The 23,095-nt window shown below is 46.0% G+C and overlaps 1 protein-coding gene across 1 annotated transcript; it reads right to left on the bottom strand.

Moving 5' to 3' along the window:
* Positions 1 to 730: 730 nt before the first annotated feature.
* On the bottom strand, positions 731 to 21,866 carry LOC143769486 (uncharacterized). The gene is made up of 7 exons (XM_077258105.1): positions 21,601 to 21,866; positions 18,593 to 18,724; positions 18,295 to 18,474; positions 18,088 to 18,211; positions 13,432 to 13,499; positions 12,751 to 12,871; positions 731 to 2,144 (listed from the first exon to the last, which is right to left on the bottom strand). Exons 2-7 carry the CDS (start codon positions 18,668 to 18,670, stop codon positions 1,018 to 1,020), a joined length of 1,698 nt encoding a protein of 565 aa, XP_077114220.1. The 5' UTR covers positions 18,671 to 18,724; positions 21,601 to 21,866; the 3' UTR covers positions 731 to 1,017.
* Positions 21,867 to 23,095: the final 1,229 nt, after the last annotated feature.

Below are 23,095 nucleotides of genomic sequence, written 5' to 3'. Positions count from 1 at the left end.
TGGAGAATGATGAAAAAGATGGGAGGTGACAGTCCCACGTGACAAAAAGCCCCCACACCCTCCTAAGAGACACATATATCTTTTCTACAGATCACGTGTTCCCTGTATATGGAGTGGACTTATGCTCTGAGCTCCTATATACATAAATAGCTCTTTGTACTGTCAGCATGAAGCAATGTGTTCTATACTGCATCAAGACCAAGAATATGTCAATTAATTAATATTTAACACCAGGTACTTACTGGGTTCAGGATAACGCTGGGTTTTGCAGATGCAGAGCAAGAACGACCATCGTCCATCATAGAAAGGTCCTACCTTTTGGAGTCTTCAGTCTGGGCTCTTTTTTATACAGTATATATGCCTGGACCCCAGTGCAGCATCCAATAGAATGATCCTCTGCAAACAGAGACTGCAGGAGCTCCCAGAATTCATCTGTTTCCAGGAGGTGCACGCTCGAATTCGGTGGTGTGTTCCACTGTGGAGCACAACAGGAAGTGACATCAAAATGCCAGCAACCAACTTCACTTTCGATCACCACACGCTGGCATAGTAAGAGAGCCGGGGGCCTCCGTGAGCTCCTTGGCTTTCCTCCTCTTTCACCATGCCAGTGTGCGGTGACCAGAAATGACGTTGAACATGGGTTTGACACTCTGCTTTACCACAGGCACAGGAAGAGTCCTGTGTCCAAGGTAGACACGAGCAGACATAGGAGGTGAAGGCCGGAGCATTCGTCTTTAGCTATCCGGCCTAAAAGATATAAAAAAGCCACATTTGTCGCCGGCCACAGAGCACCTCCTCATGCCCCATAGAACAGGAAAAAAAATAAAAACAATGGAGAGAGGAAGTGGGGTGGGCTATTTGACCTCTTTGTGTTTCCTGTGCCTATTAGGGTGGGGAGCATTCTCCTGTGGTGCTGTCACGGAGGGTGACTAGAGGAAAAAAAGGTTTTATATAATTATCTTCTATAAAAAGTTAGTTTACAAAACAAAAAAATATTCTAGAAAATTACAGACAACTTTATTGGTAATTTCGTACATTACATACAATCCTCTGATGTTCAAGAAGTTCTGATTGGCAGGTAAAACATTTATCACATTCATAGCATAAATATGGCTTCTCATCTGTATGAATTCTCTGACTAAGTTCTGATTTCTGGTTAATATCTTTCTCATGTTCTAAAAATGAAAATGGATTCTCCCCTATGTGACTTCTCTCATGTTGACAAAGACCTGATTGACGTGTAAAACCTTTCCCGCATTTTAGGCACGTGAATGGCTTCTCTCCTGAGTGACTTCTCTGATGTCTGAGAAGATGCGATTTCTGGTTAAAATATTTCCCACACTCTGAACAAGAAAATGTTTTCTCTTGCGTGTGATTTCTCACATGTGCAACACAATAGGATTGATTTGTAAAACGTTTTCCACATTCTGAGCACGAATATGGCTTCTCACCTGTGTGACTTCTTTGATGTCTAAGAAGATGTGATTGATTTGTAAAACATTTACTACATTCTGAACATCCATATGGCTTCTCTTTTGTGTGACTTCTCTCATGTACAATAAGATATGATTGATTTGTGAAACATTTACCACATCGTGGGCATGAATATGGTTTTTCCCCTGTGTGAATTCTCTGATGATTAAGAAGATGTGATTTTTGATTGAAATATTTCCCACACTCTGAACATGAATATGGCTTCTCCCCTGTGTGAATTCTTTGATGATTAACAAGATGTGCTTTCTGATTAAAATCTTTACCACATTCCGAACATGTATATGGCTTCTCACCTGTGTGACTTCTCTGGTGTATCACAAGATACGATTTCTTGTTAAAACTTTTTCCACATTCTGAACATGAAAATGGTTTCTCTCCTGTGTGACTTCTCTGATGTATAACAAGATGTGATTTTTTGTTAAAACGTTTTCCACATTCTGAACATGAAAATGGATTCTCTATTTCAAGAGCAGTTTCATTTTGATTAGCCCATCTTTGAATTTTATTTTGCTTATCAGTCTTTGATGAATCAGAAGATGAACGTATATCTGTGGCAATGGCAGGTTCTCCATGTGTAGCTTGTCTGGTATCAGGATTATCTGCATTAAAATGTGACATCATATATCCCTCCAAGATCCTGGTACAGTCATCTGCCAATAAGTAAAACAAATTTTAATATTTTTGAATAATACAAATTTAAAAGTGTGCACCATTAACCCATTTTACCTGGATTTTTTGTAAAGGTTTCTTTGAAACATTTTTAACAATATGAGATATAAGGGACAATAATGCACCATTCTGCCCTAATCATCTCCCACCTGGACTACTGCAATATCATCCTCTGTGGCCTCTCTGCTAGCACTCTCGCACCTCTCTTGTCCATCCCTAACTCTGCAGCCAGACTAATCCACCTCATTCTATGCTAGTCCTCTGCTTCTCTCTTCATTGTCGCCCAATTCCCTAATGTATCCAGTATAAACTGCTAATACTGACCTACAAAACCATCCATAGTGTCTCCTCCATATATTTCCAAACAAATCTCCTGATATCATCCAATGCGTAATATCCAGTCCTCTCCTGCACACTCATACGTTCGTCACCCGACTCCAAGACTTCTTCCGAGTATCTCCCATGCTTTAGAATTCCGTGACCCAACACTTCCGACTATCCACCACACTTGAAACTTTCAGATGGAACTTGAAAACCCATGTCTACAAGAAAAATTACAGCTTGCAATGACCCCCAGCCAACTCACCACCTAAGCTGCCGCAACCCCCTAATCTACTGTCTCCTTCCCCATTATCTTGTATATTGTAAGCCCGCAAGGGCAGAGCCCTCTCCACCCACCCCCGTACCAGTCTGTCATTGTTAGTTTCTTCACCGTATTTTATATTTGTACCTTGTATGTAAAATCCAACTTAAGCCCTGTGCTCAATGACGACAACAATGGGGGAGGGCGCTGTGACAGCGTCAGTATGGGTAAACATACATGGGGATGGCAATAATGGAAAGCTGCTAATTGGAGTTTGCTTCAAACCTCCTAACAGGTAGAGGATGAAATGCTGTAACAAATTAAAAATGCAGCAAATAATAATAAGGTCCTTATTATGGGGGATTTTTAGTCTCCAGACATTTAATGGGACAAAGAATCTTCTGGTTGTGCAAAAAGCTGCTCATTCTTATCCACAGTTCAGGACAATTACCTCTCTCGGCTGGTAGATTAATCAACCAGGGGAGGTAATCTGCTTGATCTAGTCCTGTCAAATAGACCAGATACATTTTCAGATCTACAGGTCCAGTAGCATTTGGGATGCAGTGATCATAATATGGTAAGTTGCAATGTAATTTTAATCAAATATTCAAAAGGCAAAATGAAAAAAAACCCCAGAACTTTAGGAAAGCTGATTATAACTGTAAAGAATATTGGAGATATAATTCCATGTCAATCATTTGTATCTTATTTAGCATCGGATTCTAAAAACCCTTTCAGCAGCATACTATACATCCTAGCTGTACATCATATATATTTCCCCTGCAAGGGGCTCGAGTCATTCTAAGGCTTCTTTCACACTTCCGTCGTCTGGCGGCCGTCACAAAGCGTCGGCGCGATGTATCCGTCAAAAATAGTGAAAAACGGATGCAACGCATACAGTATTTCGACGGATCCGCTAGACGGTTCCGTCGAAAAACAGGATCCGTTTCATCCGTCTTGTCCGTTTTTACCATCCGTTTTTTGACGGATCCGTTTTCCATGCCTAAAAATGGGAGTCTCCCAAATGTGATTGGCTACTGGAAAATAAGGGAAACCTATGTATTGACTGTTTTTACACCCCATCTTTGACAGGGTTTAGAGAAAGTGGCAGAGATGGAAGGAGTACTAGTGAAGATTGCGACCATATGTTCTGATGTTATTTTTGAGACCAATAGGCTGGCAATAATAGTTCGGGAAAAGGAGGCAGCAGCAAGAGAGAGGATTCTTCGACAGCGACGTCGCCGCCTATGGATACATCCCATAAACGCACAGCGAATACACAGCGGGGCGTGTATTCAACACTCTACATGGAGTTGCGGCAGTACCCGGATAAATTCTTTAACTATGTGCTAATGAGACAGGAACACTTCGATGTTGTGTTGGAACTTGTTGCGGATGTCATCCGAAGGAAGGACACACAGTTGAGGTTTTCCATCTCACCGGCGGAGCGGCCAATGGTGACACTGCGGTAAGCCTATTTTTATGTACTTTTTTATCATTGTTCATAGTTAATGCCATGTGCACATGTTAACCTATGGAAAACTACATCAGCAGTGAACATGCTGCAGAAAATACTGCGCTGAAACTCTGCGTTGCATTTTCTGCAGCGTGTCAATTATTTTATTATTTGTGCCCATTCCACAGTGTTTAACACCTGCTCCATAATAGGAATTCACAGATGTAAAAATGCTGGTTTAAATGTGCACTAAAACAGAAAAAAAACTTCCGCAGTGCCGTTTAACAAAATTTTTTTTTAAAAAAAATTTTTTTAAATTAAAGATATTATTATATGTGTGAAAATTGCTTTAAAATGTAATGTTGGTGCTTTCATTTTTTAATAATTTTTTTCTTTTTTTCCCCACAGATTCCTTGCTACCGGAGGATCCCTAACATCACTGCATTATCAGTTTCGTCTTGGGATCTCCACAATTTCTGGAATTGTTAAAGTGACATGCCGCGCACTATGGGATACTTTGCAGCAGGAATTCATTCCGAATCTGACTATGGAAGTCTGGCTGCAGAGTGCTGAAAATTTTGAAAAACTGTGCCATTTCCCAAAGTGCTTGGGTGCCGTAGATGGCAAACATATCCGGATTTCAAAACCTGCAGGATCTGGCTCCGAGTACTATAATTACAAAAAGTACTTTTCGATAGTACTTATGGCCATAGCAGATGCCAATTGTAAGTTTATTGCTGTGGACATTGGAGCCTATGGCCACTCAAATGACTCACAGGTCTTTAAAACATCTCCTATGGGCCGTTGTCTATATGGAGACACCTATGATTTCCCACCACCAAGACCACTCCCGGGAACATTTGGCCCACCTATGCCATTTGTCTGTGTTGGTGATGAGGCATTCTAGCTGTCACACCTACTGAAACCTTACGCAAGCAGTGGATTGACCCGAACCAAACGAGTGTTTAACTACCGTTAAACTAGAGCCAGACGAGTGGTGGACTGCGCGTTGGCATTTTAACAGAAAAGTGGCGAGTGCTGCTAACCGCCATAAAACTACAGAGACTGTGGATGAGGTTGTCAAGGCCTGTGTGGTGCTGCACAATTATGTGATTTCCCAGGAGCCAGTTTCCATGGATGAAGAGGACTCTCAGACAACCTTGTGGGACTATCAAAGCAACTCTGTTCGTACCGCAGTTGCGGTTTCCAGAATGAGGGACCACTTCGTTGATTATTTCTTGTCACCTGAAGGCAGAGTTCCATGGCAAGATGACATAGTTTGAGATGTTTCTTTGATGTCTATGTCAATAACGTTTCTGTACAAACTCTTAGGATTTTCTTGACACCAAGTTTTACTTAGTTCCCTAAAGTTTCGTATGTTTTCTAATAAACTAAACATGTTATACCTTGTCAACGTGTGTTATGTTTTTGTACCTTTTTTTTTTTTCTTACCATACTTAAATGAAGACACTTAACAATAAAATAGTTTTTAAACAAAACCAAATTTTATTTTACATGTTTTTATTAAACACTTTTTTTTAACCTTTTTGGGTTAAACACTTTTTAAACCCTTTTTGGGTTAAACACTTTTTTAAACCCTTTTTGGGTTAAACAAAATATTTTAAACAATTTTTATTACACAAAATTTTAAAACATTACACTTTATAAATCTGTAAATTGTGGGGTGGAGATACTAACGGAGGGGCTGGAAGGTTGGACCACGTCGATAGTGGGGGAAAGCCTACTGGGTTGGGGTTATTCTGTAGTGGAAGGGGGGGAAAAAACATGAGGCTGCGCAGGGAGGTCAAGTTGGACAGGGGGTGGTGTTGGGGTAGGTGGAAAACTAAACGGGGAAGGAAAATTTGATAGGGAAGGAAACAGTGGGGAGGACATTGGGATTTGGGCCTGGGTTGGGAATTGGGCCTGGGTTGGGAAAAGACAAGTAGTTTAGAAAGGGTTGGTAGGAGAGACAGTGGCTGTGTGGGGAGGTGTGGGAGTTGGAGGGGCTTGGGTGATGGCCTGCACTAGAGCAGCATGGCAGCCTTGCATTACATGCATCTGCTGGTCAAGGGTTAGCTTTTCCATGCTCCTGAGCATTGATTGGAAAAAAAGGTTATTTCGAGATTCCCTTGCATCTGAATGCAGCCTATCCAAGCGACTGCTGAGTTCACTGATGCGTGCTTGCACCATGCTGAACCCAGCAGTCACTTGCTCTCGCAAAAGTTTGAAAGAGCTCTGGAAGCCTGCATTCAGATGCAAGAACTCAAAAGCATAGCTCCTTTCCTGAGCTCTCTGTTGCTGCCGCCCCGAACCAAATGGTGTTCCAGAGGTGGCAGGATCAGAGGGGTGGGGTAAAGGGAACGCTAACTCGTCACCAGCAACTTCATGTAACGAAGTCTGCGATGCTGCTCCAGCGTTGGCGGATGTTGATGTGGATGGGGCAGAGGTACCGGAGAGAGTGAGAGAAGGGCCAGACGAGGGGTCAGAGGGGTGGGGTCTACCGACGTGGCCTACGGTGGCGGACTCCTGTGGGATCGCTCCAGAGGGGTCCAAGGTAGAAGCAGGCTCCCGAGTGGTACAGAAGGTGCTGTGAAATAATAGAAAAAAATAACAATCAATATATTGATAGGAAAAAGCCCTGCCTGAAACAATTTTATTTACCTTCTTCTCAACATAGTTTCCCGGAGGAAGGACAGGGCACGGCTATATTTGTACTGTGGCCTGCGTCCTCTTGAGCCACTCGGGGCCTGCATCTCCTTGTTGAACTCCCTCTTGAAGCGATCTCTGAGTGACCGCCACCGTTTCCTAACCCTTTCACCTGTGAAGAATGAAATAAAAAAATGGGTTAATTACAACACATTCCATCCTGCTACAGAAATTACTGAAATGTGACTACTTACGTTCTCGAGTCTGCTGCCTTGGATCAAGGTCCTCCCAGTTGGCCACAACGTTCTCGCATATTTCCTCCCAGAGCCGACGTGTGACAAAGTGATCTGCATGGCTGCGGTCAGTCATGTTCCACAGAGGCTCCCGCTCGCGGACCTCCTCGATGAGGCGGTCCACATCTAGTCCACCATCCTCAACATCTGAGTCGGGAGCACGCAGTGAAGACTGTGAAAAGAGCAAAAAAAAATTAGTCCACTGATACACAAACCTACCAAGAGAAAAGAGAAAAAAAAAACTTACTGCGGGCTGACCGCTGCGGCGACTACGACGCCGACTCTGGGAGCAGCTGGGAGGACCTTCATGGCGTTGGCCAGAATGTGCAGCAGACTAAAAAAAAAGGAAAATGAATTATGTTGGATGTAGGCATATGTCGGATGTGTACTGTGATGTATGATGATCTGTTTTGTATGTGTTGGATGCACTGTGATGTGTGAAGCAACTGTTTCGGCACAACTTACACTCTGTGCGCCCGCTCCTTGTGTTTCTCCACCCATCCCGTCTCCTTCTGAGAGGCCCTCGGCTGCTTCAGCTTCCTGTGAAAACATAATTAATGCATATAGTGTTTAACCGAAATTTTAACAAGAACACCAAAAACTAAAAATTTTTAAGATTACCTCACTACGCAGACGCTGTGGAGGAGGGCTCCCAGAAGAAGACATTTTCTGCTGTCTCGGTGGTCTCTGGTGTATCTGCAAGTATAAAGACACTTGTAACCTACTATACAAATCAAATTCCAAGCTTTGAGGTCTTTTAATACTTACATCAGGAAACTGTCTTGCTGGCTCGGTGGTCCCTGCTGTCCTGGTGGTCCCTGCTGGCTGAGTGGTCCCTGATGGATCTGTAAGTATAAAGAATTTATACTTAGACCCACAAACCCCCCAAACTAGCTAATGTAAAAGATTTAAAAACCACCCTGCTCAAATGATCTGAGCAATGTTCAAGCAGGCCAACAAACAACGTTTTGAGAAACAACCCAAAAAAATATACCCAAGGCACACCTGTCTGAGCTGGATTACCTAGTTCAATAATATGCGCAAGCTGTAAAACCATTTCCCCCCACCCCAAAGAAAAAAAAACAAAAAAACCCTCATGTGAAATAGAAATGCCTAAAACACCAGTTGAAAATGTATAGACCACATACGTGATTTGAAAAGATCCCTTTACAAATTTCTAAAAAAAATAAAATAAACCTATTAAAAATGTTCATTAACCTTTTATATTAAAAAATAAACCCTCAACCAACTGTGTATTGCATGTGTGTACATTTGTACATACACCACACTTTAAAATTTACCTTTATGAAATGATACTATGGACATTTTGAATTAAAATTTTTTAATAATTCTCTTTTAATTTTCTTTTTTTTTTTGCCAACACAATTAGGAGCTACAATGCTCTTTATTTTAAATACAAGTACATTAACTGTAAATGTTTTCAACAATACAATTAAAAAAAATAAAAAAATAAAAAACCACACACACACACACACACACACACGCACACGCACACCCAAGACACACGCTCACAACACCATTACACACACATTGAAGCCACATGCTGCACACACCACACTACTTGTTAAATACATCACAGTAAAAAAATATGCAAGCGCACGCACCCAGACGCACGCACGCATGCACACGCACGAAAGCACAGGCGCACGCACAATGCATGCACACGCATGAAAGCACACAGGCGCACGCACACGCACAAAAGCACACGCAAACACACACAGATGCACACACATGCACATAAGCACACAGGCGCACACAAACACACAGACGCACACAGACACACGCACACGCACGCAAAAATGGCAGGACTCACACTGGCTGGCAGGACTCACACTGGCTGGCTTCTGGCAGGATGCTGGCTGGCTTCTGGCTGGACGCTGGCTGGACGCTGGCAGGAGTCTTGCTGGCACATTTGGGGGGTGAAGCCCCAGGCCAGGTTTATATAGATTTGGGGGTGTCTGGTGAATTGGCTACAAAATCCTGATTCTGAGCATGCTCAGTGTAAAAAGACGTGTTCCAGAGCTGGATTCCATCATACGACGTGCCACGATGGTTCCTGCGTCCATAGGCTTCCATTCTAGCCAACGACGTATGCCGCAGGATCCGTCGTGGCACATTTTTCCGACGCAGACAAAAAAACGTTACATTGAACGTTTTTTCCAGACGACTTGTCGCCAAATTCCGACGAATCCAGTGCACGACGGACGAAACGTGTGGCCATACGTCGCGATCCGTCGCTAATACAAGTCTATGGGAAAAAAACGCATCCTGTGGGCAAATTTGCAGGATGCGGTTTTTTCCCAAAACGACGCTTTGTGATGGATCTAAAAAGACGGAAGTGTGAAAGAGGCCTAACACACACGGGAAGGGATATACAAAGAACAGCCATTGGCAACGAGGTAGCAAAATTGTGTTTAGTCTCTATGAGCCTGGTCGGATCCGATGGCGCCATAATCGCTGCCCTAGGACCACCCAGAAAGGAGTTATGATCTTTCATAGGTTTTGGGCGATTTATCTCCAAACATCCAGGGATGGGGATTTAGGTTCAGCCCAGATGGCAGGAGGGGAGTGACCCAGAGGGTTAAATGCTTGTGTGCACAATTTCGTATTGCTTTTTCTTAGGGAGGTCGCGACGACAACACATTATGTGACGACAAGTCGTACACAGAGGGGACCACAAACCTCCTATGTAGCAGCCCCTCTCCCGCAAGCCAGGCCTTTCGTCTTACTGGTAACTAACCATATGTTCTGCTTATACTTTGTGTCCTACCACTATTGTATTTGCATATCTGACCATTACACTGTATATGTATAACCATTGTGAATATAGTGAATTGTCTAGTGTGCCCTGAAGGTGATTAACTATATAATTTAACCTTGTGCTGCTCTTTTACTTCTACTAGCCGTTCTACGGTTCTCCCCACCCCAGGGTGCTAGAAAGGGTCCAAGGTCTCGAAAATGTAATGGCTAGGATGTACAATAACTCCATAACTCCTTATGAAATTACGACTCCCGCACATCTGGGGGGGATTTCTTTGAAGCGACTTAGGCTCCCAGCAGGGGTTCATCCTGCCAGGAAGACCCTGGTAACAGCTTTATAAGACGCACCCCAAATTTTGAGGAGAAAAATAGGATAAAAAAACTTTATTAATAAAATGGTGGTGCTTCTTACAATCCATGCGTCTTATTTCTTCTTATTGCTTAACGGGGGTTGGTGGCTGCGGTGAAGCAGGGTCCCAGGGTTGCTGCTGGTGGAGGCAGGAATGATGCGATGCTGCGGAACCCAGACTGGGAGAAAGGGGTGTTCAGATGTGCAACGCTGCGGGTGTTCGGTGGTGTGGGGGATCCATGATTTACTATGTGGTGGACTCCGGGAAAATGGCTGCCGGGGGCAGCGCATGCGCAGACGGAGATCTTGGTGCCGAGATCTCCATCTATGCATGTGCCGCCCCTGGCAGCCATTTTCCCACAGTCCACAGCATAGTAAACCATGGAACCCCGGGGCTCCGGGCTTTCACAAAATGTCAGCGGAGCCCCCGCAGTGTCGCACATCTGAACACCCCCTCATCCCAGCCTGCGGCCAGGAGCAACGCTCCACTCTTGCCTCCTTCAGCAGCGACCCTGGGACCTTGCTCCACTGTGGCCAGTAAGATATATCCGCATTATAAGACACCCCCCCGTTTTCCCCCCAAATTTGGGGGAAAAAAGTGTGTCTTATAATTTGAAAAATAAGGTAGGCTGCTGAGGGTGTGTGGAGCTTTTAAAGCTGGACCTCCTGCTGAGCCAGGTGTCCTGTCTCAGCTTCACACTTCTGAAAAAGGTCTATAATCTTGGACCGGATATGGTACAGTCGATTGGCATGAAATTATATCCCCCATATTCTTCACACCAACGTATTATTATCCCTTTGTAAATCACTTTTGAAGCCACATCTAAAATACGGGATCCAGTTTTGGGCTCCACATTTTAAAAAGGATATATAGAAGTTAGAGTCCGTTCAAATGTGACAACTACATTATTACAAGGGATGGAAGGCCTCTCATATGAGAGGTTGAAAACGTGGACTTGTTTAGCTTAGAAAAAAAGACGTCTCAGAGGAGATCTCATTTTTATGTATACCATATTTTTCAGACTATAAGATGCAACTTTTTCCCCCCAAATTGGGAGGAAATGGGGGTGCGTCTTATAGTCTGAATGTAGTTTAACGGGAGGGGTAGCTGTGCAGCGGTGTTACAGGAGACAAGGTCCCTGCTGCAGGAAATCAGTGGAGGCAGGAGTGGGATAATGCTGCGAGCCTTGGGTTGGGAGGAGGGGCCCAGGGCCCGCACTGCTGGGATACCCCCTCCTTCCAGCCCAGGTCCCGCAGCATGGCCAAAGTGCGGCATATGATTTATTCCTTCCAAGGACCATACTAAGGACCAGGGGGCACTCATTACAGATGGAAGAAAGGTGATTCAGGCAGCTAAATAGGAAAGGGTTCTTTACAGTTAGAGCAGTCAGACTGTGGAATGCCGACCACAGGAGGAAGTAATGGCAGATACTATAAGACACTCGGTGAGCATCTGAGCATGTTCGCTCATCACTAGCATCAATGAAACCTTAATAAAATTAATAAAACCTTATCTGAGCACATTCGCTCATCACTAGTATTAATCCCTATAGTGTTGTTTAATCCTCCCCCTTCTGCTGTTAGACTTATTTTTTTTAAAAAAGGTCCTATCCGAGCATGCTCGTGTGATAACCGAGTGTCTTCAGCATGCTCGAAAAATGTTAGAGTCCCCGCGGCTGCATGTCTCGCGGCTGTTCGACAGCCTGTTTGTTAGACAATCCCTGTATGTGCTGCAGCTGTCGAACACCCGTGAGACATGGAGCCGCAGGGACTCGAACATATTCTAGCACGCCGAAGACACTCAGTGAGCACCCGAGCATGCTCAGATAACACCTTATCCAAGCAAGTTTGCTCATCGCTACTCTTTACTTTTCACACGTCGGCTTTTTTTCCTTACTTTATTGGCCTCTATGTAGCCGCAGCTAAAAACCATCTACTTACATGTGAGTAAGATTTGGACCTAAACTTTACGTCAAACCAAATGGAACCCACATTCCACAGGGTCTATAAAATACAGCGTCTTCCAAGTGGGAGTCTATAAAACATGGTGAAGATGGCGTTTCACCTCGGCTAGATGAAATCTCATAAATTACCAACGCTCCAATATTGCGTCCCTTTTAAAGTGGATTTGTCACCAAATTTCAAAATACCTTAGTAAATAAATCTCTTTGACCCGATGAGTCCGGTGTGCTTACGGTCAAAAATGCACGTCAAAATGGATTTCAAATGAGCTTATTATTAGTCCAGCTGGAGCTCAAAATGCTCAATATAAGATCAAAATTTTATAGCCATTATTATATTGTTTTTTTTTTTTTAAATCAGTACACCAGCCTCTTCAGGTCTAAGAGATCTATTTAATAATGCATGCAGCTTATGTTGTGAAATCTGGTGACAGATCCACTTTAACAAATGGACCTTTAAATTGTTCTATCCAGTGGAGAAGTCGAATCTGTGACTAATCTGCATTTACTGCTCTCACCTGAGCCGTTATCTGTAGACGAGTCGTCTTTACACTGATCATCATCCCAGATGTCGATCTCCTCTACTTTTACTATGGTTAGATCATTGCTACTGTTCAGATCTTCATCCTGATTCATCAGCTGAGAAATAAATGTGGTGAAAGTCACAGATACACGGAATAAGCAGAAAAGATCCCAAAAACTATTTACACCCTATCCGTTGATGATCGGCGGGAGTCTGACAGCAGGGAACCTCCGATCCATATTTTGACTATGTGAATGCAGCGCTGCACTTCAGTCCCAATGACAGGGAGTATAGCAGAGGCCGACAATGCGCACCTGTGCTCCATTCAAGGTGGGACCAAAGAGATGCAATCTCAGGGGTACAGAGCCTGGATCTATGAGACTCCAAGACATCAGACCCCCAGTATTCAACAAGTCTCCCATCATCCAATGCATAGGCAATAACTTGTTGTTTTGGGAATATCCCTTTAATTAGAAGGACGACCAAAAATGACTACAAATATCTGCAGGTCTCCTGTATAAACCCAGCTGGTTCCATAGCCAGAAAAGTGGGAGAAGATCCAGACATATAACGTTTGTGGTCAGCAGCCTTCTCCACCATGTATAATAATGGAGATTGGCAGAACACACGGCCGGCACAGCCTCCATCAGAGTCCTACAACCTTCTCTCCACCTACCTGATGATCCTGGGAACAGTCCTGAGGTCCAGGATGTCCCTCCGACTTCGTCCTCTTACTGGTTCTTACTGTAGCGGGCACATAAATGAATGAAATCATTATATATAAGTAATTTAGGGGTCGGAACTTTTGGAAACTCAATAAGAAATGCAATGATTGAAACAAATGTCCTACTACGCTTTATCAGAAGTTCTGCTCTGTTCTCGCTCCTTCAGACATCACTCCGGTCATTAGTATGGAAACGTCTGTAACCAGACACGTCACTCTGCATCACATGCAGACGTCTCATCATTGGCCTCAGAGGCGACCACTGCTCCTGCACCAGTGATTGACAGCAGTGGTCACATATCTGTCTATACTGCGACAGAGACCGGTGAGGAACCCAGGAATGGTTGGAATCAGTACGGTGAATAGTTCTTATTTTATGTCATTCTGAAATTTTTTTTTCAGTTGTTGGATAACTGCATTGATTTTCCATGGTATGCATTGACTTTCCCCAGCTCTCCCTGGCTCCTGAATGTCTCTGTATATTGTATTGAATTTTCTATGCCTTCCCTGGATCTGAGTGTCTTGGTGCAGCACATATAATCCTTTTAGGTATGCTTTCTTACCTATCAGCCTGTTTCCATGACCTGTTCCATATATCTCATTGTGTTATTCTGGCATCTCTCTGAGTGGTCACTCCAACCCCTCCCTCTCTTTATGACCTCTGCCTAACTCTGTGCATCTGGTCTCCCATACCCAGCCACCTCCTCATTCACACCCGATTGCCTTTAACTGGGGATATATTCACATGCAGGCGTCTGCTACAGACGCAGTCTGCTGCATTTCATCTTTTTAATTATGAATTTGAATTAGACTGAATTGGACTGGAATTGACTGGAAGGTAACAGAACACCAACCACTACAATGTTTCGGTTTCTTTTCTCAGTCACCCCCATACTACTTTCCTTCTTATAATCTCCTGCAATCCCTCCACCTTGTAAGAAACTAGTCATTTCTTCCTCCATCCTCCCCAGCCATCTCACCTTCTCCTCAGAACTGTTCCTCCACATACAATCCTTTTTCTCCAGACACACACGGCCGCATCATGTCCTATCCTGCACCCACCTTCTAACGCTCTGTCTGCTACTCCTCATTGCCGGTGATGTATCCCCAAATCCCGGCCCACCTCAACACATCCCCACACTCATTTCTAACCCCCTACCTCGATCCTCCGCACGTTTTCCCAACCATGACAACCTCATACCCATTCATCCAGCCCCCACTCCCCCGGTCCCCTTACCTGGAGCACTATGGAACGCACGCTCCGTCTGCAACAAACTGCCATTTATCCATGACCTCTTCATCACCAACAAACTCTCCTTCCTTGGCATCACGGAAACCTGGCTCACCCCCTCTGACTCAGCCTCTCCAGCTGCGCTTTCCTACAGCGGTCTCCACCTCTCTCACACCTCTCGCTCCACCAACAAACGTGGTGGAGGAGTTGGCTTGCTCCTGTCCGACAACTGCTCCTTCACTCCAATCCCGCTACTACCCTCCGCTACTCTTCCCTCATTTGATGTGCACTCCATCCACATCTATTCCCCCTCCAACCTCCAGCTGGCTGTCATCTACCGCCCCCCAGAACTAGCCATCTCCACCTTTCTCGACCACTTCACCACATGGCTACTTCATTTCCTCTCTGTTGACATCCCCACTATCATCATGGGTGATTTCAACATCCCGATTGACACTTCCACCTCAGCTGCCTCTAAACTTTTATCACTGACTGCCTCCTTTGGCCTCACTCAATGGTCCTCTGAGGCCACTCACAAAGATGGCCACACGCTGGACCTCATCTTCACCCGCCTCTGCTCCCTTACTAATCTCACTAACTCACCCCTCCCCCTGTCTGACCACAACCTACTGACATTCTCTTCCCTCTCCTCTCCTAGTGTGCAACCCCCACTCCACAAACTCACCCACCCTCGCAGAAACCTCAACTTACAATCTCTCTCCGAGTCCCTTCTCCCTCTAAGGCTACGTTCACAGTAGCGTTGTGCGCCGTTGCGTCGGCGACGCAACGCACAACGCACGCAAAAACGCATCAAAACGCACGCAAAAACGCTGCGTTTTGCGACGCATGCGTCGGTTTTTGCCGAAAATCGGACGCAAGAAAAATGCAACTTGTTGCGTTTTCTTGGTCCGACGCTTGCGGCAAAAAAGACGCATGTGTCACACAACGCAACAAAAAAAAACGCATGCGTCCCCCATGTTAAGTATAGGGGCGCATGACGCATGCGTCGCCGACGCAAACCCGACGCACATTAGCTTAACGCTAATGTGAACGTAGCCTTACCGACATAGCCTCCCTTCATGACACAGATGCCACTGCTGCTTTTTATAACACCACAATAACAGCAACACTCAATTCGGCCTCCCCGCTCATGCATAGCAAAACTCGTACAATCAACAGGCAGCCCTGGCTGACCAGCCTGACCAAAGAACTGAGACGGGCTTCTAGGATCGCTGAGCGGAGATGGAAGCGATCCCGCTCTGCTGACCACTTCACCGCATACAAGCAGTCCCTCGCCAGCTTCAAGTCCGCGCTCACTGCCACAAAACAAACTTACTTCTCATCTCTCATATCCTCCCTGTCTCACAACCCTAAACAGCTTTTCAACACTTTCAATTCTCTACTCCATCCCCCCGCACCCTCTCCCTCCCCTCTCATTTCTGCTGAAGACTTCGCCTCTTTCTTTAAACAGAAGATCAATACGATCAGAGAAAGCTTTGGCCCACAGCGCCCACTGCCCCTCTTAGCTGCTCACCCCTGCTCCTCCAAAACCAGCTTCTCCACCATGACAGATCAGCTCTCCACCCTCCTGTCAAGATCACACCTCACCATCTGCACGCTCGACCCGCTCCCGTCCCACCTCATCCCTAACCTTTCCACGGTCTTCATCCCAACCCTAACACACCTCTTCAACCTCTCACTCACAACAGGTGTCTTCCCCTCATCCTTCAAGCATGCCAAGATCACACCCATCCTCAAAAAGCCCTCCCTCGACCCATCCTCTGTGTCTAGCTATCGCCCGATATCTCTTCTCCCTTATGCCTCCAAATTGCTGAAGCAACATGTCCATCTTGAACTGTCCTCCCACCTCTCCTCCTGCTCCCTCTTTGATCGATTACAATCTGGCTTCCGTTCCCATCACTCAACAGAAACTGCCCTAACTAAAGTCACCAATGACCTACTAACCGCCAGGAGCAAGCGACACTACTCTGTCCTCCTCCTCCTGGACCTGTCTTCTGCCTTTGACACTGTGGGCCACTCCCTTCTGCTACAAATCCTCTCATCTCTTGGCATCACAGACTTGGCCCTTTCCTGGATCTCGTCATATCTGACAGACCGGACATTCAGTGTCTCCCTCCCCCATACCACCTCCACAGTCGGTGTTCCTCAAGGCTCTGTTCTAGGACCCCTACTCTTCTCCATCTACACCTTCGGTCTGGGACAGCTCATAGAATCCCACGGTATGCATCTCTATGCTGATGACACGCAGATCTACCTATCAGGACCTGACCTCACCTCCTTACTTACCAAAATCCCGCACTGTCTGTCTGCTATCTCAGCCTTCTTTTCTGCTCGCTTTTTACAACTGAACATGGACAAAACAGAATTCATCATCTTTCCCCCATCTCACTCTACCCCTCCACCAGACCTATCCATCAATGTCAATAGCTGCTCACTTTCCCCAGTCCCACACACCCGGTGCCTTGGGGTGATCCTCGACTCTGCCCTCTCTTTCAAGCCACATATCCAAGCCCTTACCCTCCTCCTGCCACCTCAAACTCAAAAACATTTCCTGGATCCGCGCATTCCTTGACCGCGACACCGCAAAAACACTAGTGCATGCCCTTATCATCTCCCGCCTCGACTACTGCAACCTCCTACTCTCTGGACTCCCCTCTAGCACTCTGGCACCACTCCAATCCATCCTACACTCTGCTGCCCGACTAATCTACCTGTCCCCCCGCTATTCCCCAGCCTCTCCCCTATGCCAAACCCTTCACTGGCTTCCTATCGCCCAGAGACTCCAGTTCAAAACCCTCACAATGACATACAAAGCCATCCACAACCTATCTCCTCCATACATCTGTGACATGGTCTCCCGGTACCTACCAACACGCAACCTCCGATCCTCTCAAGATCTCCTTCTCTACTCCCCTCTTATCTCTTCTTCCCACAACGGCATCCAAGACTTCTCCCGTGCTTCCCCCATACTCTGGAACCCTCTACCACAACATATCAGACTCTCGCCTACCATAGAAACAATCAAAAAGAACCTGAAGACCCACCTCTTCCGACAAGCCTACAGCGATCCTGAACCTACTGAACCGCCGCACAACCTGCTCTACCCTCTCCTAGTGTATCCTCACCCATCCCCTGCAGACTGTGAGCCCTCGCGGGCAGGGTCCTCCCTCCTTATGTAACCGTATGCCTTGTTTTTTTCTCATGTTTAATGTATTTGTCTATATTTGCCCCGTATTTCACATGTAAAGCGCCGTGGAATAAATGGCGCTTTAAAAATGTATAATAATAATAACTTATGTTAAGATTTTTCTGAAGCAGATAAAACTAACAGATGTGTATTTAATCCTGTCTATTACCTGGTGATATTCGGGAGTGGGGAACCTCCATCATGACGTCCTTGTACCGATCCTTGTGTCCTTCTAGATACTCCCACTCCTCCATGGAGAAGTGGACGGTGACGTCCTGACACCTTATAGGAACCTGACACATACAATGATACCGTCATCCCCCAGATCCCTTCATGGCATCAATGTATAATGTCCCAGCATTCCCAGCAGTGTCACCTCTCCAGTCAGCAGCTCAATTATCTTGTAGGTCAGTTCTAGGATCTTCTGGTCATTGATGTCCTCATGTATCCGGGGGTGCGGTGGAGACCCCGGAATTGGGCTCAGGGTTCCTCCCTGTCCCTCAGGCACAGGGGCCTGATAGCGATCAATGGAGGTCTTCTTCACCACTGTGTAATCCTGCGTATGGAGATATTAATAAATATCACTACAGACATTTACAGAGTCCTCACCTCTCTGGTCAGATCATCTGTTATTACCATAGATGATGTAATGTGAGGTCACCAGAATCTCTCACCTCTCCTGTAAGCCGGAGGAGGATCTCTAGGGTGAGATTTAGTATAGTCTCTGCCATCTTGTCTCTGTTCTTATCCATCCTTAATGAGTCAATGTGAAGATATCAGCGCACAGGATCCTTTATTGTAGGAACCTGAACGGAAAGAAGATGATCAAATGTAAGATGAGATAAAATCACATGGAAAGAAAAAAATTAAAGCATTTGTGCAAATATAAAGTGTCGATTTTATTTCTGTCTACAGATTAGAACATGATTGAAATGGCTTCATACGACCGCTGCAGCTAATCACTGGCTGCAGTGGTGATGCCAATATTAAGTTCTGGAAGAGGAGCTAATAATCTAGAGCTCAGAGATTTCCTAATGTCCCGTCACTTGGGATCATACACGGATCGTCCAGGACAACAATGATGGGAAATCACGGCTGCAGACATCAATCGTTCCTGGAAAGATACGTTGTTTTCATGGTAAATGGTTACAATTACAAGGAGAAACAAATAACGATTTGGTAAAAGTCCTCTTCTTATGCAATGATAGTTTTGTGCACTTTATCGCTCATCATTATTGTTAACCTGTTAAATGCTGCTGTCAATCTGTGACAGCGGCATCTACAGGGCGCGTCAGGACGATAACACCTATGAAGAGTCAGCCCGTGTGCCGTGCTCATAGGACGCCGTGATTGTCGCTACACACAGCAGTAATGTGGTACAAGGGATCAGACGATCGATCGCAGGTTCAAAAATAGGAAGAAAAATATCACTGCAGTGCATAGGAGTTATGTGCAGGTTTTCTTTACATTGAAAATGTAACAAAAATGATAATTAAAAAAATACAACTCTGTCACCCTCCTTTTTCCACCATTAAAAATAAAGAAGTAAAACAAATGTAATAAAAATACCGCTATGTGGCATCTCCACGTCCGGCAAAGTCCGATCCATGAAAAAATGAAATTAATTAACCCGATTGGTAAACGTTGTAATAAGAAGAAAAAAAAGAAGATGAAAAGGCCGGAGTTGTGATTTTTCACAGTTTTGTTGCACTTGGATTTTTTTTTAATCACATAACACAATTGATGGCGTCATTCACAAGCACAACTCGTCCCGCAAAAAAAAAAAAGCCACGATGGAAAAATAAAGAAAAAACTTATGGCTCTTGGAAAAGGGAGGGAGAAAAAAACTAAAAATAATGGTAAATTGCCAGGTCAGGAAGGGGTTAAAAGAAATGCGATAAAAAGAGATCAGAGAGGAAGATCTGCCCCAAAGTGGCAGCAATAAGAACAAAAAGAAAAAGTGTATGTGTCCAAAATGAGGCCACAGAGAGCAGCGCAGGAAACAAAAGGTGTCGGCTCCTGGAAGGCGATGAGAAAAGGGAATAAAGGGGAAAGAAGATGGGTGAAAAAAGCCTAAGGCCATGTTCACACTTTGCGGGGTCCTCTGCGGGTTCTCCTGCAGCGGATTTGATAAATCTGCAGGGCAAAACCGCTGCGGTTATCCCTGCAGATTTATCACGGTTAGTTTTGCGGTTTCCGCTGCGGGATTACTCCTATACTATTGATGCTGCATATGCAGCAATATGCAGCATCAATAGTAATGTTAAAAATAAAAATGGTTTATACTCACCCTCTGACGTCCGATCTCCTCGGCGCTGCACCCGGCGGTCCGGTTCCAAAGATGCTGTGCCGAGAAGGACCTTCGTGACGTCACGGTCATGTGACCGCGACGTCACCACAGGTCCTGCTCGCACAGCAACCCTGACACCGGACGGCCGCGCGCAGCGCTGAGAGGTGAGTATAGCATTATTTTTTATTTTTATTCTTTTTTTTTACCCCAAATATGGTTCCCAGGGCCTGGAGGAGAGTCTCCTCTCCTCCACCCCGGGTACCACCCGCACATTATCCGCTTACTTCCCGCAACGTGGGCACAGCCCCATGCGGGAAGTAAGCGGTTCAATGCATTCCTATGGTGCAGAGGAGCTGCGATTCTGCACAAAGAAGTGACATGCTGCGGGTTTTAGGCCATGTTCACACTTTGCGGTTTTTACCGCAGAGATTTTGATGCTGCGGGTCCGCAGCAGTTTCCATTTACATGTAAACCCTACGGAAACCGCTGTGCACATGCTGCGGGAAAAAACGCACAGAAACGCAGCGGTTTACAACCCGCAGCATGTCACTTCTTTGTGCAGAATCGCTGCGATTCTGCACCCACAGGAAAGCATTGATCCGCTTACTTCCCGCATGGGGCTGTGCCCACGATGCGGGAAGTAAGCGGATAATGTGCGGGTGGTACCCGGGGTGGAGGAGAGGAGACTCTCCTCCAGGCCCTGGGAACCATATTTGGGGTAAAAAAAGAATAAAAATAAAAAATAATGCTATACTCACCTCTCAGCGCTGCCCGCGGCCGTCTGGTTTGTTGCTGTGCGAGCAGGACCTGCGGTGATGTCGCGGTCACATGACCGTGACGTCGCGGTCACATGACCGTGACGTCACGAAGGTCCTTCTCGGCACAGCATCTTTGGAATCAGAGCGCCGCGTGCAGCGCCGAGGAGATCGGGACGTCAGAGGGTGAGTATAACCAATTTTTTTTAAATTTTAACATTACTATTGATGCTGCATATTGCTGCATCAATAGTACAGGAGTAATCCCGCAGCGGAAACTGCGGAACAAACCGCGATAAATCTGCAGGGATAACCGCAGCAGTTTTGCCCTGCAGATTTACCAATTCCGCTGCGGGAGAACCTGCAGAGGACGCCGCAAAGTGTGAACGTGGCCTTAAACCGCTGCGTTTCTGCGCGGTTTTTCCCGCAGCATGTGCACAGCAGTTTGCGGTTTCCATGTAAATGGAAACGCTATGGAAACTGCTGCGGACCCGCAGCATCAAAATCGCGGCGGTTCCGCGGTAAAAACCGCAAAGTGTGAACATGGCCTAAAAGTGGCTCCACAGGAAGGGACGCGAGAGCAGCCGCTGCTGAAGGGGTTAACGCCGGCAGTGCCCAGTGACGTGTTCACACCTACCTCCTCCTGCAGAGCCGCACAGCCGCATAACCCAAGGGTACAGGGCACTTCCGGCTGTGTGTGCGCGCCGAAAGTGACGTCACCGGAAGTGGCGTGAAAACCCGGAAGTCACAGTGCACGTGTGCGCCAGAGCCGGTCTGTGACTTCCTGCTGCCGCTTCTCTGTGGTGACATGTAATGTGCACAGCTCGTCACTGACAAGAAGCTGGAGGAACTGCTGATGGAAGCGGCTCCCGCTACAGAGGAGACTGAGCTCATAGTGAGGGCGGGCAGTAGTGATGGGCAGTCCGGCTCTTTTTGGTGATCCGGCTCTTTCGGCTCCGCTCACTATAAAGAGCCGGCTCTTTCGGCTCGTGAACCGGCTCTTTTTTTAAATAAAACTAGATTTTACACTGTCATCGTTCCCAGTCTTTGCCTGTAAAGTGACAGCCTCATGGTACACCTGTATAAGTCTCTAGTGAAGCAGTAAAGACTGGTTTTTAGCATTGCTGTTTCCGCAGATTGTTGGCTCTTGTGAACAGAGCCCGCGCTACTCGGTTGTAGTCCTAAGGCTGGGTTCACACTGCGTTAGCAGCAGCCCGCTCAGCACATACGGTAACGGGCTGCTGTTAACGCAAGTGCCGACGTTTACATTGCGCTAGCGCAGATAGAGCTAGAAGATGCTCTATCTGCGATAGCAGTGACGGACCCGGAAACGCTGCAGCCCGCATCTCAGGGTCCGTCACTCAATGACGGCACATCCCTAGCGCACGCCCATTGTGGGTGGGCGCTAGTGATGCGTCCGACATTGGAGTCAATGGCGGCCGTAACGGACTGCGTTACACTGCGTTTATGCCGCTGTGTAACGTAGTCCGTCTAACAGACGCCACTAACACAATGTGAACCCGGCCTAACCTGTATTACTTTGTAATATGTGCTGTTTTTTGTACACGTCCTTTCTGAATTAGTAAGTGCTGTGCTATATGTTGGTGCTGTATAAGATTGTAATTCATAAAAATAAAAGCATGCTGCAAGCACTGTGCTAAGGCTACTTTCACACTAGCATCGGTACGGGGCCGTCGCCATGCGTCAGCCCGATGTACCGACGCACGTTGTGAAAGAAATGAACAACGGGGGCAGCGCATGCAGTTTTTCAATGCATCCGCTGCCCCATTGTAAGGTCCGGGGAGGAGGGGGTGCGGTCGAAAATGGCGGACGTGACGCACAAAAAAAGTTACATGGAACTTTTTTTGTGCCGACGGTCCACCAAAACACAACGCATCCGTCGCACGACGGATGCGACGTGTGGCCATACATCGCAATGCGTCGCTAATAGTGTTGAGCGATACCGTCCGATACTTGAAAGTATCGGTATCGGAAAGTATCGGCCGATACCGGCAAAGTATCGGATCCAATCCGATACCGATACCCGATACCAATACAAGTCAATGGGACTCAAGTATCGGAAGGTATCCTGATGGTTCCCAGGGTCTGAAGGAGAGGAAACTCTCCTTCAG

The sequence above is a fragment of the Ranitomeya variabilis genome, chromosome 4 (assembly GCF_051348905.1).
Source record: "Ranitomeya variabilis isolate aRanVar5 chromosome 4, aRanVar5.hap1, whole genome shotgun sequence".
In the NCBI taxonomy this organism is placed as follows: Eukaryota; Metazoa; Chordata; class Amphibia; order Anura; family Dendrobatidae; genus Ranitomeya; species Ranitomeya variabilis.
Note: the sequence above shows the minus strand (reverse complement) of the source record. Positions and strands in the feature narration are given on the sequence as shown.

Excerpts from the sequence above, each read along its gene's own strand:
- LOC143769486 (XM_077258105.1), bottom strand. The coding sequence starts at position 18,670 with ATGGATAAGAACAGAGACAAGATGGCAGAGACTATACTAAATCTCACC. Across the intron at positions 18,475-18,592 it reads TCCTCCGGCTTACAGGAGAG|GATTACACAGTGGTGAAGAA; the intron begins GTGAGAGATTCT and ends CTCCATACGCAG. Across the intron at positions 13,500-18,087 it reads CCACTCCCGAATATCACCAG|TAAGAACCAGTAAGAGGACG; the intron begins GTAATAGACAGG and ends TGCCCGCTACAG.